The 27,972-nt window shown below is 39.8% G+C and overlaps 1 protein-coding gene across 1 annotated transcript in view; it reads left to right on the forward strand.

The window, feature by feature from the left end:
- The first annotated feature begins 569 nt into the window (after nt 1-569).
- p4hb (prolyl 4-hydroxylase, beta polypeptide) overlaps nt 570-27,972 on the forward strand; it is a 46,225-nt gene continuing 18,822 nt past the window's right edge. The window contains exons 1-10 of the mRNA XM_061880814.1: nt 570-883; nt 11,770-11,976; nt 14,126-14,259; nt 16,229-16,366; nt 19,103-19,207; nt 19,322-19,447; nt 19,548-19,748; nt 21,152-21,272; nt 22,595-22,776; nt 23,859-23,978. Coding sequence (XP_061736798.1) covers nt 745-883; nt 11,770-11,976; nt 14,126-14,259; nt 16,229-16,366; nt 19,103-19,207; nt 19,322-19,447; nt 19,548-19,748; nt 21,152-21,272; nt 22,595-22,776; nt 23,859-23,978 — 1,473 coding nt within the window. The 5' untranslated portion in view covers nt 570-744. The remainder of the gene's footprint in view (nt 884-11,769; nt 11,977-14,125; nt 14,260-16,228; nt 16,367-19,102; nt 19,208-19,321; nt 19,448-19,547; nt 19,749-21,151; nt 21,273-22,594; nt 22,777-23,858; nt 23,979-27,972) is intronic.

Consider the following 27,972-nt stretch of genomic DNA (forward strand, 5'->3'; position numbering starts at 1 on the left):
GGAAATGGATGGATGGAATATTAATCACTGGACGCGCCCCCTTTGACCTGCGTGCTACGGCGAGCCTGCTGGTGGGGGCGAAGTGCCAAGCAGTTCATCCGAAAGAATGCCTGCCCATTGTGCATGTTTAAACAAGGTAATTTGAAATAAAATCAAATGCGTAAACTTGGAAAATAATAAAATGTGTTATGACGAGCAATATTGTGAATATAAATGCATTGCCCTTAATGGTAGATTCCACTCCGGCATTTTTTAAACATGTATTTCTTTCAAATATATTATATTTTTTTGTAAACCTTTATTTATAATATTCCACATTTACAACATTAGCATACACCCACTCAGGCATTTCGCTGCATGGATACCGCGGCGCGCTGACGTACATAATCTTTATGCACACCTATGTGCTACGACGGTATCTTCTTATTTTTTGACTGTATATGTATATGACGTTTGTGCGCGTCACTGACGTAGGACAACAGTTGCCCGGCGCCTTAATTCACTTCCAGGTGCAGGCAGCTGCGGTCCAGTCACATTTCAACACGAACAACTTAGGACCTGATAAATACGCATGCGCACTGCAGCTGACCCCCCTCCGCTTCCCGAGCGCACTGCCACGTTAGTGAGCGCCAGACACAAAAAACTAGCACCAAAAAAAAAAACAATAAGGAAGAACAAAGAGCAACTTTGACTGTGTCCCTCATTGTCCATATCTGTCCTGCGGAAGACTTGTCGTCGACGAAGATGCTCAAGATATTCCTCCTGTGCACGTTAGCCGTAGCCATTCCGGCGGAGATCGCCGAGGAAGATGACGTCCTGGTGCTTAAGAAAAGTAACTTCGACGAGGCTCTCCTACTGCATCCCAACATCCTGGTAGAATTCTGTAAGTACTCCAAAATCCACCTAATGGTTGTCCGCCATTTTTCAGGCTCTTCGGTTAGCTTGCTAGCTAACCTGTGTGTCATACAATGAAACTTTGTCGCCTTCCCCAAGTTACTTCCGGTCGTGGCTAAATCCTGGAGTGGGATGGAAACTCTGAATAATGTTTCGATGCAGGCTAACACTTGACTTTGTTACAGCTAATTACTTGGCGCGCGCACTGGCCATATAACATAAGCTATGCACAACATATACTTTAATTTACTTATTTTGCAGAAGCATGTCAGCATTCATTCAATGATTACAATAAAGACAGAAGTTGTTTGCCGATCATCCGTAATTTTGAATGAGTCACAAATACTTTGAATCTGTGAGCAACTCAGGCCTGCCCCGCTGCTCAGGAGTCAGATTGTTGACCTGCTTCCAAACCACGTGACCATCCATGGACTAATCACGGCCTAAACGTAGGTCAGACAAGCCAATGAGCTGAGGGTGGGCGGGGTTTCTGGATAGTGGAGCTAAGTTGACGTGTACTTAAAAGACTGCGGAGTGGCGTATTTTTTGTAAAGTATTAAAAATGATGCGCTGCAGGGTATTAGTTTTTGGCACACCTAAACCGAATGTCATCTGTGTGAATGCTTAAGGGCGAATACAATTGATGATCTGTCCAAAATATATTTTTTTCATCAGTCCGTATTTGACGTTTTTGAACAACTGTGCCTGTGCCTTTAGGAAGGCCGGCTTGCCGTGGTGCTGCACCAGGGTAGGGAATTCAAAATAGGTCCTTCTATCTGCTGGAAGTCAGCACAAAAAAAAGCTGGAAATATGACAGAGTGTCAACTTTTAGTGTAATAGACCTGCATTAAAACCAACCCAGCATTAAAATGTTGAGCTCATTCAGGACTATGGTTGTTTATCAACCCCAAGTAATTATCTCTTTTTTTTTTTTTACTTTAACATTTTCATTAAAGGGAACTGCACTTTGAGATATTTTGCCTAAAGAAACTGCATTTTTTTTTTTGTGGAAATTTTGCCTATCGTTTAGAACAGACCTGGGCAAAATACGGCCCGGACGTTAACATAATTTATTTTAATTTTTTTTTACATCAAAACTGTAGCCGCCATTATGATGTGCAGTGCTGTTTTTAAATGAGCGTAAGTTTTGAACTATATTAACTAGGGCTGCGAATCTTTAGGTGTCCCACGATTCGATTCAATATCGATTCTTGGGGTCACGATTCAATAATATATCGATTTTTTTTTTTCGATTCGATTCGATACCGATTCAAAAACGATATTTTTTCGATTCAAAACGATTCTGTATTCATTCAGTATATTGGTTTTCAGCAGGATCTACCCCAGTCTGCTGACATGCAAGCAGAGTAGTAGATTTAAAAAAAAAAAGCTTTTATAATTATAAAGGACAATGTTTTATCAACTGATTGCAGTAATGTAAATTTGTTTTAACTATTAAACGAACCAAAAATTGGACTTATTTTATCTTTGTGAAAATGTTGGACACAGTGTGTTGTCAAGCTTATGAGATGAGATGCAAGTGTAAGCCACTGTGACACTGTTGTTCTTTTTTTATTTTTATAAATGTCTAACGATAATGTAAATGAGGGATTTTCAATCACTGCTATGCTGAAATTGTAACTAATATTCATACTGTTGATGATATTAATTTTTGTTTCACTACTTTTGGTTTGTTCTGTGTTGTGTTTGTGTCTTCTCAATTGCTCTGTTTATTGCAGTTCTGAGTGTTGCTGGGTCAGGTTTGGTTTTGGAATTGGATTTCATTGTTATGGTATTGCTGTATAGTGGTTTGTTGGATTGATTAAAAAAGTAAAAAAAAAAATAAAAAATAGATTTTTTTTTTAAAATTAGAATCGATTCCGAATCGCACAACGGAGAATGATTTGTATTCAAATCGATTTTTTTCCCACACCCCTAATATTAACTATTTTAATCGTTGAAATCTGCGCTATAGGGTGGGCGGGATTTCTGTTTAGTTGTGGAGCTAAGTTGACATGTACTTAACCAAAGACTACTTCAGGGTGGTGTATGTTAAAGTATTCAAAATGATGCGCTGGATGGTATTAGTTTTTGGCACACCTGAACCGAATGTTATCAGTGTGAATGCTTATGGGCGAACACGGTGATCTGTGCAAAAAAACAAATTCATCAGCCTGTTAGACATTTTTTAACAACTTTTCCATTTTTCACACCAACCCAGCGTTAAAATGTTGAGCTAATTCAAGATGATGGCTGTTTATCAAAACCAAATAATTATCAAATGTCCTGTTCTCTTAACATTTTCATTAAAGGGGCACTGCACTTTTTTAGAAATTACAAATTTTGCCTAAAAGTACTGCACTTTTTTTTAGAAATGTTGCCTATTGTTTAGAACAGACCTGGAAAAAATGCGGCCCATTAAGAATTTCAAGCCAGTCCGCCGGACGTTCTCTAAATGTTTTTTTAGACCCTTAACATCAAAACACACTCACATTTTCTGTACTAAAACATTTCCCTTTAGGAGGAACTGCACTTTTTTTTTTGAAATTTTATAATCATTATTAAAGACATGACCATGGATTCATCCATCCTACCATTTTCTACCGCTTGTCCCTTTCAGGGTCACGGGGGGTGCCGGAGCCCTTTTTTTGTTTGTTTTAAATACATTCTAAATATTAAATAAATGTGATAAGTTTGCTTACAATGGAGCCTATGGGAGATGTTCAATTCTGCCTTAAAACAATCCAAACATCCTTAGAGGTTGTATATACATTAATTATGTAAGGATATATGTAATGTAGTAGCAGGCACATTTATAATATTTACATATTATGATTATTTTAAGCATGCACATTAATTTAAAAGGTGCATCGTCATACATTTACTTCTTTTTCTTCATCACTGATTTCTGCTCATTGCAGACTTTAGCAGAGCCAACAAACAATAAAATGTCACTTACTATACAAGGTCTGCTATCATTAGGATGCTGAGTGTGAGGGTGTTCATATATTCCCATTTAGATTAAAAATGTCACGTAATCCTTGCGAAGAAATGTGGGGGGGGACATGCACATGTTTTCGTGTCGTTCTCCCCAGTTCCAGGTCCTAAATGGCTGTCGGATTATCTCCTCAGCCATCTACTTTTCAGGTGAGATGCATGCTATATAGGAGTGTAACGGTACGCAAAAATTTCAGTTCGGTACTTACCTCTGTTTAGAGGTCACGGTTTGGTTCATTTTCGGTACAGTAAGAAAACTACACAATATACATATTTTTTGGTTATTTACCAAATTTGTAAACAATGGCATAACATACATATACCGTATTTTCTGGACTATAAGTCGCTGTTTTTTTTCATAGTTTGGCCAGGGATGCGACTTATACTCAGGAGCGACTTATGTATGAAATTAACACATTACCGTAAAATATCAATTAATATTATTTAGCTCATTCATGTAAGAGCCTGGACCAGTGGTTCTCAACCTGGGTTCGATCGAACCCAAGGGGTTCGGTGAGTCAGCCTCAGGGGTTCGACCCTTACCACTTATTCCCTTTGGGGTCGCGGGGGGCGCAGATGCCTATCTCAGCTACAATCCGGAGGAAGGCGGGGTACACCCTGGACAAGTCGCCATCTCATCGCAGGGCCAACACGGATGGACAGACAAGATTCACACACTAGGGCCAATTTAGTGTTGCCAATCAACCTATCCCCAGGTGCATGTCTTTGGAAGTGGGAGGAACCCGGAGTACCTGGAGGGAACCCACGCATTCACGGGGAGAACATGCAAACTCCACACAGAAAGATCCCGAGCCCGGAATTGAACCCGGACTACTCAGGACCTTCGTATTGTGAGGCAGACGCACTAACCCCTCTTACACCGTGTAAATAAAAACCTCCCCTTATTGGCTTTATGGATACGGCAATAGCAGAAGTCAGACTGATTTGCATGTGTGTAATTTTGTTGTGAGTTCATGCACTGTGTTGGTTTTATTCTTTGAACAAGGTGATGTTGATGCACGGTTCATTTTGTGCACCAGTAAAAAAACATAACTTGGTCTTGTATTTGAAAAAAATAACATTTTATTTTTCACAAAAAAAGGGTTTGGTGAATGCGCGTATGGAACTGGTGGGGTTTGGTATCTCCAACAAGGTTAAGAACCACTGGACAAGACGAATAAGATTTCATGGGATTTATCAATTAGGAGTGACAGATTGTTTGGTAAACGTATAGCATGTTCTATATGTTATAGTTATTTGAATGACTTTACCATAATATGTTACATTAACATACCAGCCATCTTCTCAGTTGGTTATTTATGCATCATATAATGTACACTTACTCAGCCTTTTGTTCACTATTCTTTATTTATTTTAAATTGCCTTTCAAATGTCTTTTCTTGGTGTTGGGTTTTATCAAAAACATTTCCCCCAAAAATGCGACTTATACTCCAGTGCGACTTATATATGATTTTTTCCTTCTTTATTATGCATTTTCAGCAGGTGCGATTTATACTCCGGGGCGACTTATACTCCGAAAAATACGGTACGCACATGGTCCATTGCCAGGATTAATGTGGTCAACATGTATAAAATAAAAAATAAATAAGTTAAGGCTCAGAATGGTTTCTTAACAAAACGTTTCTACATATAAAGTTCTTTTTTTGATTGATTGAGACTTTTATTAGCCTGGCTAACTTTGCAGTAAGAGGATATATGGGCTCATTGTTCTTCCACCATATAAATGGGTCAAAATCTAGTTTTTAATGCAATCTGGACTTAAATCTGCTGCCATAAAAATATTTGTTATTGCTTTAGCCCTGCCTGACTCGCCGAGGAAAGGCTGCTTGAATGCGGTGGTCACGCTTCAAATGGGTTAGCATGTGTTATGAGAGTAGCGTATGTGTGTGTGTGGCCCTTTTAATATGTGACAGCATGTGATGTCAGTGAGTGTGTGGGCGAGCGAGGTGAGGGAGCTTAGCGCGAGTGAGGAGTGCCTGGTGTTTTGTTGGATTGGCTGTGTGCAAGACCTCAAAGCCACGATTTGCAACTAATCGCCGGACTCTTCATTTACTCGGAAGTCCGTAGCTGTGGAGACCCACTGCCGGGTAAAGTGAAGGGTGTTTCCCCCTAGAATACATCAGCCCTGGAAAAGTGTCTCCCCTGCGCTGCTCGACTACGGTCTGGGAGCCGGAAGCAGGAAAGGTGCAACACATGTTTGACGTGTTGTCAGAAGCAGCTGCTGAACAATATCGGCAAACCTCCGTCCTCCATTGTTGTATCGCGCAGCCAATGTTTTCCCAAACGGGAGATCTTAACGAGGCAGGAGGGTCTTCCAGCTCTGGCTTTTACATGTTGTCCTAGCCCGGTCACTGCTAGCTTGTGTACTCGTTCGGTAGACCTCCGAACCGAACCGAAAACCCCGTACCAAAACAGTTCAATACAAATACACATACCGTTACACTCCTAATGCTATATGATCTACAATAAACATATCGGGAGCAGGGATGAGAGGAAACGGCAGACCACTCGATGATGTATACATAGGCACACACAGAAGTGATAACGTCACCACTATAAATAGTTCTTCTGGGTTAGCGCTTATAATAACAATATCACCGTGCGCAACCCGAGGGTCCCTGGTTCAATTCCCACCTAGTACCAACCTCCTCACGTCCGTTGTGTCCTGAGCAAGACACTTCACCCTTGCTCCTGATGGGTGCTGGTTAGCGCCTTGCATGGCAGCTCCCTCCATCAGTGTGTGAATGTGTGTGTGAATGGGTAAATGTGGAAGTAGTGTCAAAGCGCTTTGAGTACCTTGAAGGTAGAAAAGCGCTATACAAGTACAACCCATTTATCATTTATTTATTTATTTAATACTTGGTTAATATTCAAGTCATTTTATTGTTGGCGTTTTTTGAATGGTTATTTATAGGATTTTATGGGCGGAATCGTGGAGTTCCCAGTGGATCCGGTGTAAGCTGCCTTACATTTACGTTTAATACTTAAAATGCATTAAAAAAAATGTATCAGTCATGTCTTTCATGATTGTGAATAAGCACAATTATTAAAAAAAGTTTGGTTCCCTTAACACGTTTTTCTTTTTTTTAATGCATTTTAAATGGTAAATAACTATGATCACAAATTCGCTTACAAGGGAGCCAATTGAAGTCCCTCTGTTCTGCAGATAAAGCCCTCTAAAAACATCCAAACACCTCCATCAAGGTTTTATATACATGATGTCAGTGTATATATAATGTAGTAACAAGCACATTATTAATAACATGTAATATTTTTGTATTTTGATAATTTTAAACATTTGGGGGCGCATTGATTTCAAAACCGCATCACAATTTTCGCTTTTTCCTTCCACTATTGATGACTCCTCACTGCTCAAACTGGGCCTATAAAAAGATATCAATATATATCGCGATAGACACAATCAATGCCATATAAAATGCGTTTGATAAAACATTCAACATAGTTATATTTTTTGGTAGGTAGAAACCAAAAAATTATGAAGCAAGATTTGATGCATGAAGTCACTCTGGAAACCCAGCTAAATAGGAAACAGGAAGTGTCACTGAGAATGTGTGTGACACACCAACAGCCAATAAGGTAACAGTATGGACTACTAGGTTTGGTTGCGCCGTCTTTCTGTCTCGCTGTGGCTTCTCTAAATGGAGTGAGGAGAGAAACTGTAATGAATTGATATCAACTCAATAACAAAACTCGTCTTTAGTTTTGTTGTTTTTTATGCAGATGGTGCGACAACATCCTGACACTTCCAATGTGTCAGTTTAATTAGTTGCTTCCCAAACTACTCTGTGTAGTGATCAATAGCTTTTACACTACTGTCATCTAGTGACTCGAAAAAGCAACTACCTTCAAATTTTCTGCATTTATTGTACCACCTGGCTACCAAACACCTTTTTCCCTGATAAATAGCACTCTTGGTAAGTTAGAAATGGTATTGTATTTATTGGCAGACTTAAATAGGTCTAAAAAAAATCGATCAATATAAAAAACGTATGTTATGTTTTTCAGCCATATCGCACAGCCCGACTCACTGCAGTCTTCATGAGTGCCAACATACATGATAAAACATAAGTTGCTGTACTATGTCTGCTCTCACTAGGATGTTGACTGTTAGGATGTTCATATATTCCCATTTAGATGAAGAATGACTCATAATTCTCGCAAAGAGAAAAAAGGTCTCTTTTCGTGTCTTTATCGTAGGGCTGGGCAATATATCGATATATATGATATATCGCGGGTTTGTCTCTGTGTGATATAGAAAATGACTATCGTAATATTCGAATATACGTTCTCACGCAGTTGCTTATAGATGCGGGCTTTACACTACAGGCTCTCCTCACTCTTTCCTGTCTCTCCTTCTCACAGACAAGCAGGCACACAAACTTACACACGTCACATACTGTCACGTCATACGTCACATATGTATACGCCCTCGCCCAGCAGAGATGTAGCCGACTGGGTAACGTTAGCTGTGATGCTAACGTGGCAATACGAGTGAAAGAAGGTGCGGATCTGGTAACAAATGAAAGACTTAATTCCCAATAAAAACAGCAGTGGTTAGGTTTCAAGTGGGAATATGTCGAACAGACAACCATAATTTGTCGAATGTGGGGCAAAAGCCTTGCTATGAAAAGTAGCATTACTGCTAATATGTAGCATCGTTTGAAAAGTCACTCGCTAGAGAATGAAGAGAATTTAATAACGTCCGTAGTAACCTACCACATAGTGAAGGACGAATACTATTTGATTTCCTATTATGCAGCTCAATTTTATTTGACTCTTAAAATGTCTGACAATCTTGCACTTTCTGTTTTGGAAATGACATGAATGTTTGTGCCACGGCTTAATAACTTTAATAAATACATTTTTGGTCAATTGACTTAGTTGTGATTTCCCTCTCTGCTTGAAAGTTTAAAAGTAGCATATATTAATGCAGTATGAAGAATGTTTTAATGTAGACACATAGAATAATCATACCACTGTGATTATATGTATCAAGTGTTAATTCGAGGCCAAGGCAAAATATCGTAATATATATCATATATCGCGATATGGCCTAAAAATATTGAGATATTAAAATAAGGCCATATCGCCCAGCCCTACTTTATCGCCATTTCTGGATCTAAATTGTATGCCAAAGTTGCCAACGGGTCAGTTTGTCTTCATCCTTCTACTGTCTAGGTGAGAGACATTACTTATGCTCAAGGGTAAACCTTCAAATACCCAGACGTAAAAAGTAGTTCACCGCAGCCACTGATGTCTATCCCCTTTAATTCAATTCCCCTTTATATCAAACCAGTCTTAAGTGAAAACTGATCAGAATTTGGACTGACAATTTTCCACATTACCAAAATTCCCTCATTTCCAGAGATTCTACATCAGTGGTTCTTAATCTGGGTTCGATCGAACCCTAGGGGTTCGGTGATTCAGGCTCAGGGGTTGGGCGGAGGTCAAGACACCAAAATCATCGTGTAAATAAAAACTTCTCCCTATCGGCGTATTGCGGATACGGCAACAGCAGAAGTCTCACTGATTTGCAGGTGTGTAATTTGTTGTGAGTTTATGCACTATGTTTGTTTTGTTCTTTGAACAAGGTGATTCTCATGCGCGGTTCATTTTGTGCACAAGTAAAAAAAAACATCGTAACAATTTAGTATGGGGAACATATTCACCATTAATTAGTTGCTTATTAACATGCAAATGAGCTCTTAACTAGTCATTATTAAGTACTTATTAATGCGTTTTTCGGCATGGCCTTATTATAACCCTAACCAAATAACTCTAAATTAAGTCTTTGTTACTTAATATATGTTCCCCATATGAAAGTGTTACAAAAACATATAAATTTGTCTTGAATTTGAAAAAAAAAAAAAACATTTTATTTTTCACTAAAGAAGGGTTCGGTGAATGCGCATATGAAACTGGTGGGGTTCGATAGCTCTAACAAGGTTAAGAACCACTGTTCTACATTATTTTTACACAAATTGATTAATCTCGATAATTATCACTACAGTGGGACCTTAAATTAATATTTTGAGATAGTTGCTTTATCTTGGGTTTTTGCTAGCTTAGTTATGAGCAAACATCTTGAGTTACGAGCGTTCTCGCTGTTGGTAGTGATTGTCCACAGTCAAAGATCGCCACAATTCCACCCTCCAATTACCTGCACTCGGAATGTTAGTGGGAATGATGGCGCCCAGCGACACAAAAAAAAACCTAAATAACATGTCCGACTAGGGCTTGGCGATATATCGATATGCACGATATATCGCAGGTTTGTCTCTGTGCGATATAGAAAATGACTATATCGTGATATAGTCTATTACACACACAGTCATCATATTGCTGTGATTATATGTATAAAGTGTTAATTCAGGGCCTAGGCAAAATATCGAGATATATATCGTGTATCGCGATATGGCCTAAAAATAATCGAGATATTTAAAAAAGGCCATATCGCCCATCCCTAAGCCCGACCATGTTGCAGACTCTGCATGGCAGCCCAACTTCACGCCATTCCAGCATTCAGCTAATTTAGGACATCCTACTGTAGGCTGTATTATTTGCCGCATTACAAAAATCCCAGTAATCCAGGAATTCTAAATTGTCTGGCCTGGAAATTACCAATTAAAAATTGCATTTTTTTCCCACCCATTCGAACAATTACTTTTTCAAAATATTGACGCCAATATTTTCCACAATATGCCAGAATTCCTACTGTTACCGTAGTGCCACATTTTCTGTAAAGTATTTCAGTTCAGCTTCAAAATGCATTTATGACTTTTAAGTATTTTCTGGACCATAGAGCGCACCGGATTATAAAGCGCACTGCTGATGAGCGGGTCTATTCAGATTTCTTTTCATACAAAAAGTGCACCAGATTATAAGGCACATTAAAGGGGTCATATTATGATTTTTTTTTTAATTTAAAACATTTCCTTGTGGTGTGTGCGTCATATTGCAGTCGACTTGTATCTCTTATGTCTGCCTACCATCTACTGGTCACACTTTTCACTGCACCATGTATCAAATAAAAATGCTTCAAAGTCGGTAAACACAGTAAGGATTTTAATTGCGCCTTATAGTCTGAAAAATACGGTAAATTGCCTTGTGTTTTAACAGATATTTTAACAAGTAATTGCTTTTGTGCGGATAGTTGCTGCTTTGAATAAATAAATGATTATAAAATAAGTCAGTCTTGTCTTAAAATTATGGCTGTAAACTAAAATATTTCATTGCGATTATTGGATTTTGTCTGTATCCATCCATTCATCTTCTTCCGCTTATCCGAGGTCGGGTGGCGGGGGCAGCAGCCTAAGCAGGGAAGCCCAAACTTTCCTCTCCCCAACCACTTCGTCCAGCTCTTCCCGGGGGATCCCAAGGCGTTCCCAGGCCAGCCGGGAGACATAGTCTTCCCAACGTGTCCTTGGTCTTGCCCGTGGCCTCCTACCGGTTGGACAGTCCCTAAACACCTTTCTAGAAAGGCGTTCGGGCGGCATCCTGACCAGATGCCCGAACCACCTTATCTGGCTACTCCCGATGTGGAGGAGCAGCGACTTTACTTTGAGCTCCCCCGGGATGGCAGAGCTTCTCACCCTATCTCTAAGGGAGAGACCAGCCACCCTTTCTTAATTACAGAAGTTTTATTAAACATATACATTTCAAGTTTTTAGTATCAACATTGGACGGAAAACTCACTATAAAGACGAAAGAAATTGCACCTGCAGTGTGCCAAAACCGTCTTTTCATGTGAACAGTTTTTTTGCCATTGTACCCAAGTTGGGCCAAATATTTTACCAACATGTTCACTGCATTTCTTGCTTGTACTCCATCCGTCAGATGCCCCATGGTGTGGTCACTGCAAGGCGCTGGCTCCGGAGTATGCCAAGGCCGCTGGAATGTTGAAGGCGGAGGGTTCAGCGATCCGCCTGGGTAAGGTTGACGCCACGGAAGAGAACGACCTGGCTCAGGAGTTTGGTGTCCGAGGATACCCAACCATCAAGTTCTTCAAGGGAGGAGAGAAGGACTCCCCCAAAGAGTACTCAGGTGAGCAGTTGTTTTTTTATTTTTTACCCAAACTGAATTACCAGAGGAGACGGGATGTTTTCAAAGCAGCCTTGCACAATTGTTGGTAAAAATTTAGATTTAAAAAAAAAAAAATGTTTTAATCATGATTTAAGATTTTGTCAAAATAAAATACTGCTTTATTTTGAGATACGAGCTGTCCACAGTTGCTACAGAGTAGCATTTTTTAGGTATTGCTGGAAGTAGGATGGAGAAAAAAGAAGACAGTTAATGAAAGTATGTATTTGTAAACGCTCTGAAGTGGGTAAGAGGTAGGTTTGAATAAGCTTTGCTTCTTCCTACTTCTTTTCGGACATGCTGTAAAGAGAAATTATATGAAATTGTGTGATGTATTATACTGTGTGGTCATGTTCGAAATAAAACAAAGAAAGAAAAGAAAGAAAGGATGAAATGCAACTGAGGAAGCACACAGGCAGGACACAACTCTTAGTAAGCGCAGTCTTAGAATGTACAGTACAGGCCAGAGGTTTGGACACACCTTCTCAATCAGAGTTCTTTATTTTCATGACTATTTACATTGTAGATTGTCACTGAAGGCATCAAAACTATGAAAGAACACATGTGGAGTTATGTACTTAACAAAAAAAGGTGAAATAACTGAAAACATGTTTTATATTCTAGTTTCTTCAAAATAGCCACCCTTTGCTCTGATTACTGTTTTGCACACACTTTGCATTCTCTCTGAGCTTTACGAGGTAGTCGCCTGAAATGGTTTTCACTTCACAGGTGTTTTGATGCCTCCAGTGACTATCTACAATGTCAATAGTCATGAAAATAAAGAAAACGCATTGAAATGAGGTGTTTCCAAAATGTTGGCCTGTACTGTATGTGTATGCATCTTGCACCCTGCAATGTAAAACAGGTAATTGACACACCAAGGAGGAATGATGTAAGCCTTTCAGAGCAAAATAAAATACAAACCCTTACTTGGCAAGAGTGGGTCTATGAAACCCTATCAAAAGATTGAATATTATGATAATTTGCTATATCAATACATCGTCACACGAGAGACAAATACAGGTAAAGTGCCATTTTGGTCATTAGCCGTTATGCTGTCAAGCTATTTTCCTGTCAAATATTGATTGGAAGACATACCTGAATACATGTAACACAGATACGCTGAACGTTTTCGAATCAGACAAATGCTCAATGACTTTGGCAATAAAATGTTCAGTCCGTTTTAAAAAATTTAAAGAAAAAAATAGTGGTGATTCTTTGGATTTTACACTGCAGGCCAAAGTGGCTGAAATGGGATTTTTAAGATTTGATTTTTTTTCCAGATGACTTTTTACACTGCAAGTAAAGTGGGATTTTTATCAAGACTCCTGTGTAAACGTTCCCAGGCCCCAATGTGGCATATATGTCACTTGTATGCGCACTTTGATAAGGTAAAAACAAAGTTGACCCGGAGTAAGCCGCCTTTGTGGGGCCTATTTGCACTATAGAAAAGTGATGCACTGAAAATTTGGTCATTTTAAATTGAAACTGAACCAAGTGTGATGAAATATCCATTTCCACCGGCGCCTGCTTCTTTCTGGCGCACACGCGTGTGACGTAGCTCGCCCAAAGTTGACAAAAAAAATCTGATTCTAGTCACATACAGTTCGCATCGCATTTATACTGAAGTCAGATTTGAAAAGATCAGATTCTAATCGTATTCAGGACTACCTGCTGATGTGACCTGAATCTGATGCCAAAAGATTAGATTTGAAGCACTTTGGAGCGTTTAGACAGGCAAAAAAAATTCAGATCTGTCACTTAAGGGCCAAATAAATTTGATTTAGTGTGCCGTGTTTGATTTTCAAAGTATATTTTGGGGGTTTATTAAAGCACGCCATCATTTGGTGTATTTGTCAAAACAATAACTACACAGGATAGAGAACACAGGGTCTTCCTCTGATCGTGGCGTGGCACCATGGCTAAATTGAAGCCACCACACCTTATAAAAAATGCTTTCTGTGGAGTTGAGGGAAGTAGCACCATGGACTGAGGCACTGCTTCAGTGTGTCAGTCTGAATTTAAAATGTACAAGTCCAAGTTTTCAATAAAAAAATTTTGTTAATGAATTTTATTTTCATAAATTTACTTTTTTTTTTTTTGGTTGTTTTAGCTGGAAGACAGGCAGATGACATTGTTAACTGGCTGAAGAAGCGCACAGGCCCTGCTGTCACCACGCTGGCCGACATCACTGCTGCACAGTCCCTGATCGCCGACAGTGAGGTGCTGGTCATTGGGTTCTTTAAGGTGAGAGAGCATTTTGAATGGAGTTCATATTATGGCTGCACAATCTAAATAAGAACATATAATTCCGATTTTCTTGCTTAGAATTGCGATTGCATATTTTCTTTGACAATTTATTCCACGCACACACATTTTTGATGTTTTTGTCCCCCCTTTATAGAAAATGTTTCCTTTTGTGGTTTTTCAAGGGAGGTCCCGGAAGGACAGTTAACTGGAGACAAAGTCAAACATCGCCCACTAAACTCTTTATACATGCACTTAATATAAACAAGTCTAAATAGAAGTTAATTTATTAATGTGATTTAGGGTTTCAGCTATCAATTTTCCTAACTCTGAAGTTAAAAAATTATGAAAACCACGATCTTACTGAACTTTGATAACTTTGTGGTCTACCTGGCGCCAGCTCACTAAAACTAACCAATGCTAACAATGACAACAAAATACGTTTGGAAAAACTTCAAGTATCGTAAAATCGTTCATCGCTTTATTTTGAGAGAAAAAAATGTGTATCTAAATCGCCTGTCAGGAGTGCGACAGCTGGTCACGCTCCACAATTGTTATATTGACCAGGCCCTCACCACTGCGTGTATAGTGCAATCCTAGAGAAACTCTGAAGCGACGCCGTCTTTCACCAGTAAAGGGGGACTTGCACCTTTTTGGAATTTTCCCTATCACTGACAGTCATGAAAGACATGAGGATGGGTGTATTTGCATTGATGCATGCTAACTTAAATAAATGCAATCGAAAGTCCGTTTACAATGGAGCATATGGAAGTCGTTATGTTCTGCCTATAAAAGCCCTTAAAAAACCTCCAAACACCTCCATTAAGGTTTTATATACAAACCCAAAACCAGTGAAGTTGGCACGTTGTGTAAATCGTAAATAAAAACGGAATACAATGATTGGCAAATCCTTTGACGTATATTCAATTAAATAGACTGCAAAGACAAGATATTTAATCTTCAAACTGAGAAACGTAATTTTTTGGGGGCAAATCATTAATTTAGAATTTATTGGCAGCAACACATTGCAAAAAAGTTGGCACTGGGGCATTTTTACCACTGTTATATGGCCTTTCCTTAAAATCTTATATTGACTATACTCATAAGTGTAAGACTAGATCTCATATGTGAACACTATTTTTATCTATATGGACAAAAAGTGCAGTTGCGCAGTTACATCAGGGTGCCATCTTGCAAAATTCTTATATTTGTTTTTATCTCTTGTTCTTCATAAGGTGCTACTTGCACATTTGTTTTTACATTTTTTAATTGATTTTATGGTATTTAGTTTTTGCCATATTGTTTATAATTCTTATATTGCTTTCATATGCACATTAAATTTCTACTTAAGGTGTGTGCGTGCGGTAATGTTCTAATCTTGTAATGTAAGCAAATGCACCACAGCGTACCCGTCAATGTCAGGCCTTCAACAATCGCTATTTCTCTGGAATCAATAGTAGTCTTGCAGAAACTCTCCGCTTACTTTACTCATTACACAAATCCTCAAAGCAACAAAATACAAATTGATGCTTTTTTGTAGTCTATGTACTTGAAGAAATGTTGTAGCCCCGATGTGATTGCTGTTTTAAATTTTTTTGTTTGTGCTGCTCTGTTCATACACATAACTTTTCAGTTTTGAGTCAAAAGTCTCTCACCTTGTTTGTGTCGATTTTTCTCTAAAACATAAAAGCTTCCTCCCACTTCCAAAGACATGCACCTGGGGATAGGTTGATTGGCAACACTAAATTGGCCCTAGTGTGTGAATGTGAGTGTGAATGTTGTCTATCTGTGTTGGCCCTGCGATGAGGTGGCGACTTGTCCAGGGTGTACTCCGCCTTCCGCCCGATTGTAGCTGAGATAGGCGCCAGCGCCCCCCGCGACCCCACAAGGGAATAAGCGGTAGAAAATGGATGGATGGACATAAAAGTACTCTGTTTTTGTCTTCTTTATCATACAAAAATGTCAATAGGATGTTGAGTCTGATGGTGCCAAGGCCTTCGAAAAAGCAGCTGAAGCCGTAGAAGACATTCCCTTTGGCCTTACCTCCGAGGATGCCGTTTTTACCAAGTTTGAGGTGTCCCAAGACAGCATTGTCCTCTTTAAGAAGGTGAGTGATCACTTATGTCATCAAAAACTCAAACTAATGTGGTCGCAATTACTTTTACCATGCACACTAAAGCATTATAAATAACATGGATTGTATTTTATTATCTTGACTTGTTCCATCAGTAACGCTTCACATATAGGACTATAAGGCGCACTTAAAATCATTTTTTTCCCTCAAAACTTGACAGTGCGCCTTGTAACCCAGTGCGCCTAATGTACGGGATATTTTTGGTTTTGCTTAGCGACCTCGAAGCTATTTCATTTTGTTCATGGTGAAATAAGTGTGACCAGTAGATGGCAGTCAAACATAATATAAATGTGTTTACTGCAATATGATGGCAGTCACACACAGGAGATGTGTGTGGACTGCAATATGACTCTAGTAAACAACAGCAACATTTTATATGTTCCATTGAAAATATAGAATATACAACATTGCACACGGCGCTCAAAAATCTTATCAAAATGTTTTAGTACGACTTTGGTAAGCTATGAAGCCGCACCGCTTGATGGATTGTACTGTGCTTCAACATACATGTATTATGGTGTGTGTATAAGATAAGACATATGCTCTGGCATTTTGTTTCACAATATTATGCAAAAGCAACTTTTCTTATCTTCTGGTACCTGCTGATTGTAGTTGGGACCTGCAATAGTCCTGAAAAATTGCACGCGTCCGCCTTTGTAGTCTCCATAGTTGATAAGCTTCTTCTTTTTCTCTATCTTCTTGTTATGGAACATTCATCCTCCGCTGTTGCCATTTCTAATACAAAGTAGTGTAAAGTTCTTACTTATATCTGTCAGTAAACTCACCATGAAAGCTCTAAAACATACCAATGGTGTAGTGAGTTTACATTATTCACGCAAGGAACTAAAGTTATTAGAGTTGTTGTTTTGATTGAAGTAAAAGTCTGAATGTCATTAAAACAGTTATATCTTTTGACACTTCTTCCACTCCCGACCTTGCACGCTACATCGCTACAAAAAGATGACGTATAAAAGACGCTGCTGAAGGGGAGCCACTTAAATAAGACAACCCACAAAATGGCGCATCCTGAAGCGACTGTCAGAAAGCAACTTGAAAATGATATGTAAAACATAATTTATGCAACATTTTGACCAAAGAACCACCATCACATGTTATGTAGACCAGTGGTCCCCAACCACCGGGCCCGATTGGTACCGGGCCGCAGAATAATTTTTTATTCATTTATATATATAAAAAAAAAAAAAAAACACAATATACTCTTACAATTGTTTTTTTTTTCATGACAAAGAAAAAAAAGAAGGATTCTGACAATCTTGCACTTTCTGTTTTGAAATTACATAATTACCGATGATTGTCACACACACACTAGGTGTGGTGAAATTTGTCCTCTGCATTTGACCCATCCCCTTGTTAACCCCCTGGGAGGTAAGGGGAGCAGTGGGCAGCAGCGGTGGTGATTTAACCAGTTTGTACCACTGCTTAATAACTGTTTGATAAAAACTGTTTTGGTAAATTAACTTAGTTGTGATTTCCCTCTCTGCATAAAAGTTAAAAAAATGCATGTATTAGTGCAGTATGAACAATAATGTTTTGATGTAGACACATATAATCATCATACTGGTAGGATTATATGCATCAAGTGTTAATTCAAAGTTAAGGCAAAATATCAAGATATATATCGTGTATCGGGACATGGCCTAAAAATATCAAGATATTAATAAAAGTCTATCGCCCAGCCCTTCGCCCTATAATCCTTATATATGAAAAAAGATCAAAAATCGACCATTCATCGGCAGCGCGCTTTATAATCTGGTGCGTCCTATGGTCCGTAAAATACGGTGGTCATTTGTGGCCTCACGTAAGTCTTTTTATTTAAGCTCACGTTTTGTTCGACCACACTTTTTTAGGATACGCGTTGGTAATCTGACACGGTTGATCCCAAAGTCTCCCTGGCACTGATTTTGCCACGTCTTGAGGTCCCCCTACATTGCTTTTCACATCCCTAACTTTTTGGAGTTGAGATCTGCTCACAAAAGAAAATGGTGCGCACTTGTGAAAAACAATCCACTCTTAGGCTAATTGACTTTAAGCAGTGACAACTTTCTTCACTTACATAGCTAATGCACATGTAGATTTAAATCTCCTACGTTCAAGTATCATACTATTTCGCAAATGAATGACCCTGGAGCTTAAAACCTGTTGGTACATTTTTGTAGGGACACCTGCTGCAACCACATCTCTTGCATGTACACATTGATCGTGGTAATTGGTTTATGATGCGTGCCATGGTCTCCATGAAGGACTAATGGAGCAACAAAAGAAGATAACTAGAGCAAGTGGGGCATTTTTACCAGGTTGGTTGTCCTATAATCCGTAATGACAACATTTTGAGGAGCTTTAGGTTCTTGCGCTTTCACATCAACATGTCAGTTTATGGTCCTGTCTGTGGATATGCTGTGTTCATTCTTATGGTTGTGTAAATAACCTAGACCCAATGAAAAATACTAATGTGGGTTCCTTGCCTGCAGTTAAGCAAACTCCCAAAACAGGGCCTGGAGGTAACAGGCTTAATTTTTCTGCCCGGAATTGCCAACAAGTCTGACAGAATAGCATCAGTCAAAACAACCTACTATTGAGCTATTCTTAACACGCAATAGTCAGTTTGCCTGGAAGTCCTCCAGCGATTTTCATGTGGGTTGTTCGTAAATGTTTTGTCATCCAGACATACAAATGTTTTTCTGTTTTCAGTTTGATGAGGGACGGAACACTTTTGACGGTGAGCTTACCAAAGAAAGCATCCTGTCTTTCGTTAAGGCCAACCAACTGCCTCTGGTCATCGAGTTCACTGAGCAGGTAATTTGTGGGGTCGCGTACATTAATCCACCAATCTAAGTTTTAGTAACAAAATAGTCCACAATGCCACATGTTTATGTGAACCCTTAATTTTTATATCTGTATTACCCAAAGACCGCCACAAAAATCTTTGGGGGAGAGATCAAGTCCCACATTCTCATGTTCCTGCCAAAAGCAGCTTCAGACTTCCAGGACAAAATGGACCAGTTTAAGAAAGCGGCAGAGTCATTCAAGGGTCAGGTAGGTCATCTCTAAGGTCACATTTTAGTCATGTTTTTCACAGAAATCACTTACTTCAATTTAGGATGAAGACATTTTTTTTGACTAATTTTCTGTGTAGATCCTGTTCATTTTCATCGACAGCGACGTGGACGACAACCAGCGCATCCTGGAGTTCTTTGGCCTAAAGAAAGAGGAGTGCCCTGCCATCCGTCTCATCACATTGGAGGATGAGATGACCAAGTACAAGCCAGATAACGATGCCATAGTTGCAGAAAGTATTATAGAATTCTGTACACAATTCACTGAAGGCAAACTGAAGGTAGGAATGTGATTGACAACAACGCTTATCAAAAAAAACAGAACTGCACTTTGATAAACTCACTGGTGCTGACTTAAATGGTAACATGAATACAAGATACATTTTCTTTTTCCACTAAGAACCCACATACCCCAGTTTAAACTTGTATACAAACACATTGCTGTTTGGACAACAAAGGTTTTCAATTGCGTATATTGACCCTAGAGTGACCTACCAATAATGGGAAAAATATAAGACAGAGGTGCGTTCAAGGGCAGCTGAACAGAGTAGGATGCCACAACGACCGCAAGAACACACTTGTCAGTGCATAAGAAACACAAATCATGCAAAATAGTGGGATTTCCAACATTGTATCTATTTATGTTAGTTATTAGAAGAAAACAAAACTGGTTAAGATATTTCAGTGTGTGTAGAAGTACCTAGTGAGCACAATACCGTGATAACTGATAATTTCAGTCACAATACCCGTGATGGCATTTTCATTTTGTTACATCCCTTGGTGCATGTGCTAGTTTGTTGGTTTGGGCTAGCAAAACACTGACAATGGCGAAAACATTCGCACATGCAGCATAGCCAATTTTAGTGCAATTGCTCCTCTGCAATTTTAATTTAAACTATGTTCATGTGTGGGTTTAAGCAATTGGGTTATTGAGCAAAGAAACATGCATCTGCAGCATGTATATTGGTTGGTGAGCTTGATCAAGCAAAACTTTGAGACATGTACACATGCAGCATAGCTGACTGTTCAAATGCTACTCTACAGTTACATTTGGGGGGTGCACATGTGTTTGTGGGTTCGAGCAATTGGACAAACAGAGATGAGCACATAATAGCCGACTGCAGTGTGATCGCTCTACAGTTACATTTGTTGAGCTTGCGCACAGCGTGTTTTTGGTGGAATTTGGCTATAAAAGCACTGGGACAATAACATCCACCCACTCACGCATGCATAGATTGCAGCCGACTATTGTGCGATTGCTCCTCTTCCGTTGCATTTAGTATGTTGACATGCACCAGTTGGTTCTGGGGATTGGATTTACAGACACGTGCACCTGCTCAGTGTAGCAAACTATTGTGCGATCGCTTTGTCACAATTACAATTTTACAAACGTTCATATTCGATGACAATAGATTAAAAAATTATCTGCTAAATCAAAATAAAGTTTTCATTTTGAGTAATGTTATCGCACCTTCGCATGCAATAGAAAAAGCAGATGAGGAATTAGAAATGTGCAAACTTGACACCAAATAACATGTCATTCAAAAAATAAGTAGGATAAGGCAATTTAGTTTACCTCACCCAACAAGCCCAAACACTCTTACATGGCCAAGTAGCTAGCATGGTAGCTAATGTGGTACATGCTCACTTGTTAACAATTGTTGTGTTGTCTCTTCCTCCTCAGCCTCACCTCATGAGCCAAGACATCCCTGAAGACTGGGACAAAAACCCAGTTAAGGTTCTGGTTGGCAAGAACTTTGAAGATGTCGTCTTCAATCCCAAGAAAAACGTCTTTGTAGAATTCTGTAAGAACTGGGCTTCTCAGTTTATTTGCATAATGTTGAGAGCAATTGGATTTTGAAACTGGTGTTGGGCACATCTGTTCATCATTACTGACTTGAGCGAGGCAAAAGGCAAATTTTTAAATTCGTATTTTCAATATGGTTGTCAAATAGGCAACCATAGCCTGTAACCTGAAATCTGTACCATTCTTAGTATCACAGAGAACCAAGCGTATTTCATTTCAAGCATCGGTCAGGCTTCACATGAACGCAATGTGGCTGCCACTGCCGGGGGAAATGTTACCAGACACTGATGCTGAAAAGATCCACTTAAAAATAGTAGCTGTATCATCCTCCAAATCCGAGTCCATGGTTCTCGCCCGGAAAAGGGTGGAGTGCCATCTCCGGGTTGGGGAGGAGACCCTGCCCCAAGTGGAGGAGTTCAAGTACCTAGGAGTCTTGTTCACGAGTGAGGGAAGAGTGGATCGTGAGATCGACAGGCGGATCGGTGCGGCGTCTTCAGTAATGCGGACGTTGTACCGATCCGTTGTGGTGAAGAAGGAGCTGAGCCAGAAGGCAAAGCTCTCAATTTACCGGTCGATCTACGTTCCCATCCTCACCTATGGTCATGAGCTTTGGGTCATGACCGAAAGGATAAGATCACGGGTACAAGCGGCCGAAATGAGTTTCCTCCGCCGTGTGGCGGGGCTCTCCCTTAGAGATAGGGTGAGAAGCTCTGCCATCCGGGAGGAACTCAAAGTAAAGCCGCTGCTCCTCCACATCGAGAGGAGCCAGATGAGGTGGTTCGGGCATCTGGTCAGGATGCCACCCGAACGCCTCCCTAGGGAGGTGTTTAGGGCACGTCCAACCGGTAGGAGGCCACGGGGAAGACCCAGGACACGTTGGGAAGACTATGTCTCCCGGCTGGCCTGGGAACGCCTCGGGATCCCCCGGGAAGAGCTAGACGAAGTGGCTGGGGAGAGGGAAGTCTGGGTTTCCCTGCTTAGGCTGTTGCCCCCGCGACCCGACCTCGGATAAGCGGAAGATGATGGATGGATGGATGGATCATTCAGCAATTCACATTGAAATGTGCACTATTTTGAGTAAATTATTTGATTCAGGGATTTGTGCAACTCAACAGATAATGAGTTATTTCTTAGGATATGTCCACACAATCAGGAGTATTTGTAAAAAATAAAAATAAAAAAAACACATTTTGGGGCCTTTTGTCAAAACACAAACGTTTGGTTTTGTTCCTTAAAACCTAAGTTTCAGGGTGATAGCGGAACAAAAGTCCTCGGGTGTAAGTCTTCTGCAAAGACTGAATGAACTTTCCTGTGTTGCAGATGCACCTTGGTGTGGCCACTGCAAGCAGCTGAATCCCATCTGGGAAAAGTTGGGAGAGAAATACAAGGACAGTGCTGACATTGTTGTGGCAAAGATGGACTCCACAGCCAATGAGATTGAAGCAGTCAAAGTCCACAGCTTCCCCACACTTAAATTCTTTCCGGTGGGAGATGAACACAAGGTATTTCAATCATTTATTTGAGCAGACTTTTTTTATTCTTTTTTTTTTTAAACACACAAGCAGGTCTTCACCTAGTCTTGCAATTATTTATTGGAAATGTAAGCGTTTATTCACTTCCAAAGTTACGGCCAAGTGTCATTAGAGCTTCTAGATTTAGCAATGCGAACGGTGGAAATATGAGCCTGTTGACCTCCATATGCTTCTTGTTTGGTTCTGCTGCCTTCCTACTTGTAAGACTGCTTTCCTCTTGAGCCGGTATTCTCATTTTTGCCATCAGCTGTTTTGCCTATTGTTGGGCTGTGAGCGCCCCTAGAGGGCTGCCAAAAATACCGGTACCTGTTTCTCATCTGTGTGCCGAATGGGCCACAGCAGTACACTGTGGTAGTAATGACAATATTTATAAAAAAAAAAAAGCTACAGTTAAAGAAGTATCTCAAAGCGCAAAAAATTACTTAAGTGGCAAAACTGTATTTTAATTTCTGCCTGAAGTGTATTCGATAAACTATTAGTTAATTTTGAATTTATTTTAGCACTGTGTAATTGTATTTACATTTTTCATCAGTTGTGTTATTTGGCAGTATATTTGATTAGTATTCTGTATTCGGCCTCACCTTAGCCTTAAAAATGTTATAAACATTTAGATATCCTTTACAAGGTTTATTCTGTTAAACTGTTAGTAGGTAAAATTGAATACGATTAAAATCAAGACTGAAATTACTAAAAAGAAAAATGCTCCCGCAAATTAGCAGTTTTAGCAGCACTTACATAATTGCAGCCCAGACATTAAAGTTTCTCTATAAACAATAGATTATTGTACAATAGTTAATGTCACACTACAATATATATCGTAATATCGCACAGCACAAGCTGCTATACTGGTTTCCCCCTCGTAGAAAGTGTAAGGATTAGCTCATGACCCTAATTTGACTGTCTCTGGCAGGCTGTGGTGTCTGCATTGAAATACATGCGTCCTCTTCACATGTGACCAATTCAAATAAAATCACACCTGAGCAATCTTATACTGTGTTTTTAAGCTTCTATATACCGGGTTAAAGAAATAAAAAACTACATCCTGTCAATAGGTGATCGATTACAATGGGGAGAGAACATTGGAAGGCCTCACCAAGTTTCTGGAGAGTGGTGGTCAGGATGGAGGTGCTCCTGCTGGGGATGATGATGATGACGACGATGATTATGATGAGGTAAGAAATTCACATTTTATTGGCATGTGTATCTGTGCACAGTATCTTGTGGGGTACAATGACAAGTTGTTTTGTGGCGTGACTTCTAATTCTAGCAGCATTAATATGTTAGTTTTAAGTATACATTATAATACAAAAGTATAAAACATTTAAGCATGGAATGTAGACAAAATATTAGGGCTGCAGCTAACGATTAATTTGATAATCGATTAATCTGTCGATTATTACTTCTATTAATCGATTAATAATCGGATAAAAGAGACAAACTACATTTCTATCCTTTCCAATACTTTGTTTAAGGAAACAGTATACTGGCACCATGTCCTTTCGACTTGCAGAATAAAACCGAGGCAAGTGTTACAAAAATGTTAGTTTTTTTATAAAGTGCTCCATTGTCATGCACAATAGCAATAATTTTTCTTAGGGGAATTTCAAACCTGGCTATTACCTATTCCAACCATTCTACAATGTTGGATGCTGAATGTCTTTCCTCTAGTGGCATGGTCATAAGGCAGATTGACATTGATTGATTGATTGATTGATTGAAACTTTTATTAGTAGATTCATGGTACAAATATATACTATCAGCATAATACAGTCATCACACAGGTTAAACATCATAGTATATACATTGAATTATTTACATTTACAATCCGGGGGGTGGGATGAGGAGCTTTGGTTGATATAAGTACTTCAGTCATCAACAATTGCATCAACAGAGAAATGGACATTGAAACAGGGTAGGTCTTACTTGGTAGGATATGTACAGCGAGCAGAGAACATGGTGAGTTCATATAGCATAAGAACAAGTATATACATTAGAAATACATTTGATTATTTACATTATGTTATTTACAATCCGGCGAGATGGGATGTGAATGGAGGAGGGTATTAATAAAGGGTGGAAGTTGCCTGGTGGTATTGTTTTAGAGCGGTTTTGAAGGAATATAGAGATTAACTTACTTTTACACCTGTTGGGAGTGCATTCCACATTGATGTGGCATAGAAAGCGAATGACTTTAAGACCTTTGTTAGATTGGAATCTGGGTTTAACGTGGTTTGTGGAGCTCCCCCTGGTGTTGTGGTTATGGCGGTCATTTACATTAAGGCAGTAGTTTGACATGTACTTTGGTATCAGGGAGGTGTAGCGGATTTTATAGACTAGGCTCAGTGCAAATTGTTTTACTCTGTCCTCCACCCTGAGCTAGCCCACTTTGGAGAAGTGGGTTGGAGTGAGGTGTGATCTGGGGTGGAGGTCTAAGAGTAACCGGACTAGCTTGTTCTGGGATGTTTGGAGTCTAAATTTGAGAGTTTTGGAGGTGCTGGGGTACCAGGAGCTGCAAGCGTAATCAAAAAAGTGTTGAATGAGAGTTCCCGCTAGAACCATCAAGGTGCTTTTGTTGACTAGAGAGGAGATTCTTTAGAGGAATCTAGTTCTTTGGTTGACCTTTTTGATTACCTTGGCTGCCATTTTATCACAGGAAAGACTAGCCTTTAGAATGGAACCTAGGTAGGTGATCTCATCTTTCCTGGTGATAACAATGTCACCCACTTTTATAGTGAAGTCACTGACTTTCTTAAGGTTGATATGGGATCCAAATGGGATGGATTCCGTTTTACCTAAGTGTATGGACAGTTTGTTGTCAGCGAGCCAGGTGCAAATATTAAGGAGTTCAGCACTGAGGATTTGTTCCACCTGTGACTTGTCCTTGCCGGTAACCAGCAGGGCCGAGTCATCAGCAAACGGGAACAATTCACAGTCGCATGCTGATGGCATGTCATTTACGTATAATAGGAACAGTAAACGTCCTAGTATACTGTCTTGGGGGACTCGACAGCTTACTGAGAGGGGAGGGGACACGGTGCCGTTCACCTCTCCCACCTGTTTCCTCCCCTCCAAGTAAGATTGCATCCAGCTCGATAAGGTTTTATCGAATCTTATTGCTCTGAGCTCATCCAATAGTATAGCGTGGTTAACGGTGTCAAAGGCCTTCTGAATGTCCAGCATGACCATGCCGCAGTATTTGCACGCGTCCACCTCATGTTTGATATGGTCGGTCAGATAGAGAAAGCATGTGTCAGTGGAGTGGTTAGTTCTGAAGCCGGATTGGAATTTGTACATTATTTTATTAGTAGCAAAGTATCTATCGACCTGTTCATAAACAATTTTTTCCATTACTTTTGAAATGGAACTGAGAATAGAAACAGGTCGGTAGTTACCAGGTTCTAATTTGGTTCCTTTTTTATAAAGGGGGGTTACTCTTGCTATCTTGAAATCCTTGGGTACTTGGCCTTGTTTGATTGAGAGGTTTATTATATGTGTGATTAATGGGGCAATGGTGGTGGCAAGAGTCCATGAGGAATCTTGAGGAGATATTGTCAAGGCCGGTGGCCTTTTTTGGGTGGAGCGCGCTCAATTTATTAAGCACCTCGTTAGCTGAGACCATTTCTCATTTGAAATTGTTGTTGATTACTCCTAGCTTTCTGTAGAAGGCTTTAATGTGTTCTACACCAAAGCGACCAGAGTGATGGGACAGCTTTTTAATGAGTTGTGGCTATGCTAGTGAAAAAGGTGTTAAGTCTGCTTGCTACCTCCATTTTGTCTGTAATGAGGGAGTCACCCTCCTTGATGTTGATGTTGGTGAGTCTGGTTTTAAGTTTCTGGCTGCATCCAGGAAGCTGGTTGTTGAGAATTTTCCAGTGCTCACATGACTTTTTTGTGTTTTCCTCTATTTTGTCGTTGATATAATTTATTTTTAAGGATTTAGTCAGGTTCTTTGATTTATTTCTTAATTTATTGCATTGCTCTTTGAGCGTTGAAAGGAGTGATTTGAGGTTATTATTGGGTTGTTAATTTACTTTGGTTGTACACTTTTGGTATTCAAAGTATTTTCTGTCTCTGTCTTTTATGGCAGCTAATAGGTCTGGATTGATCCATGGTTCAGAGCGGGCTTTGATCCTGACTGTTCCCACGGGAGCCATATCATTTAGTATCGTTAGGAACACTGTTTTGAAGCGGTCCCAAGCATCTTCAACCAGGTTGCTCGTGAGCACAGTCCCACTCACCTAATTTAAGGTCGAAATTATCACTGGAGTATGTTTTAAGGGATCTGGATTGAGCTGTTATGTGGCCATTGGCTTTGGGTTTACTTATTCTGCGCGTGCAGAAGGTTATATAGTGGTTGCTAAGACCACTGATCATGACCCCACTATTTTTTATGCCGGTCTGATGTGAGGATGAATTCTATGGTTGATTGGGTGGAATCACACACCCGTGTGGGGAGTGTTATTAGCTGGGAGTGAACATGCAGATTACAGAATTTGCTGTAAGATTTCAAGACAGACTCTTCTCTGCGTTGAATATCTGTGTTCAGATCTCCAGTTATAATTTTCTCCACACCAGCTAAGCACTCTTCAAGAGCACCATAGAAATCACTCTGATTAGGGGGTCTGTATACAGTCCCTATAAGTACCGGCTTAGCGTTTGTGAATTTGATTTCTGCCCACACAGATTCAAGGGCATTGGGTTAAGATCAGAGCGAGTTATGTATTTAATATCCTGGTCAATATACATACAAACACGACAACCATGTTTATTCCTGTCCTTTCTGATGTGACCGAGAAGTTTTCTATCTCTATCGCTGAGTCAGAAACACTTTCATCTAATTTAGTTTCGGAGAAACACAGGATTTTTACCTAATTGTTTTGGAACATTTCTCTGATTTGGTCAAGTTTATTTCCAGAGAGGTTGTTCACATTAAGATGGATGATGTAGCCCACCAGAACCAAAAAGAACATCAGAGTCCGTTGGGGAGAGGTACTGTCCAGAAGATGGAGGGATGTTGGTTGTTATTGAGGTTTGTGGCAAGACTTGGGGGAGGGGGAGAGGCCCATTGTTCGTCGTTCAGGTGATGGGGGAGGGGCCAGGTAGGAGTGGTGGGGGTTGATGTGGTTTTCGCGGGTTTTGGTAAATAATGATAAATGGGTTGTACTT

This window comes from Nerophis ophidion, linkage group LG20, assembly GCF_033978795.1.
Source record: "Nerophis ophidion isolate RoL-2023_Sa linkage group LG20, RoL_Noph_v1.0, whole genome shotgun sequence".
Classification (NCBI taxonomy): domain Eukaryota; kingdom Metazoa; phylum Chordata; class Actinopteri; order Syngnathiformes; family Syngnathidae; genus Nerophis; species Nerophis ophidion.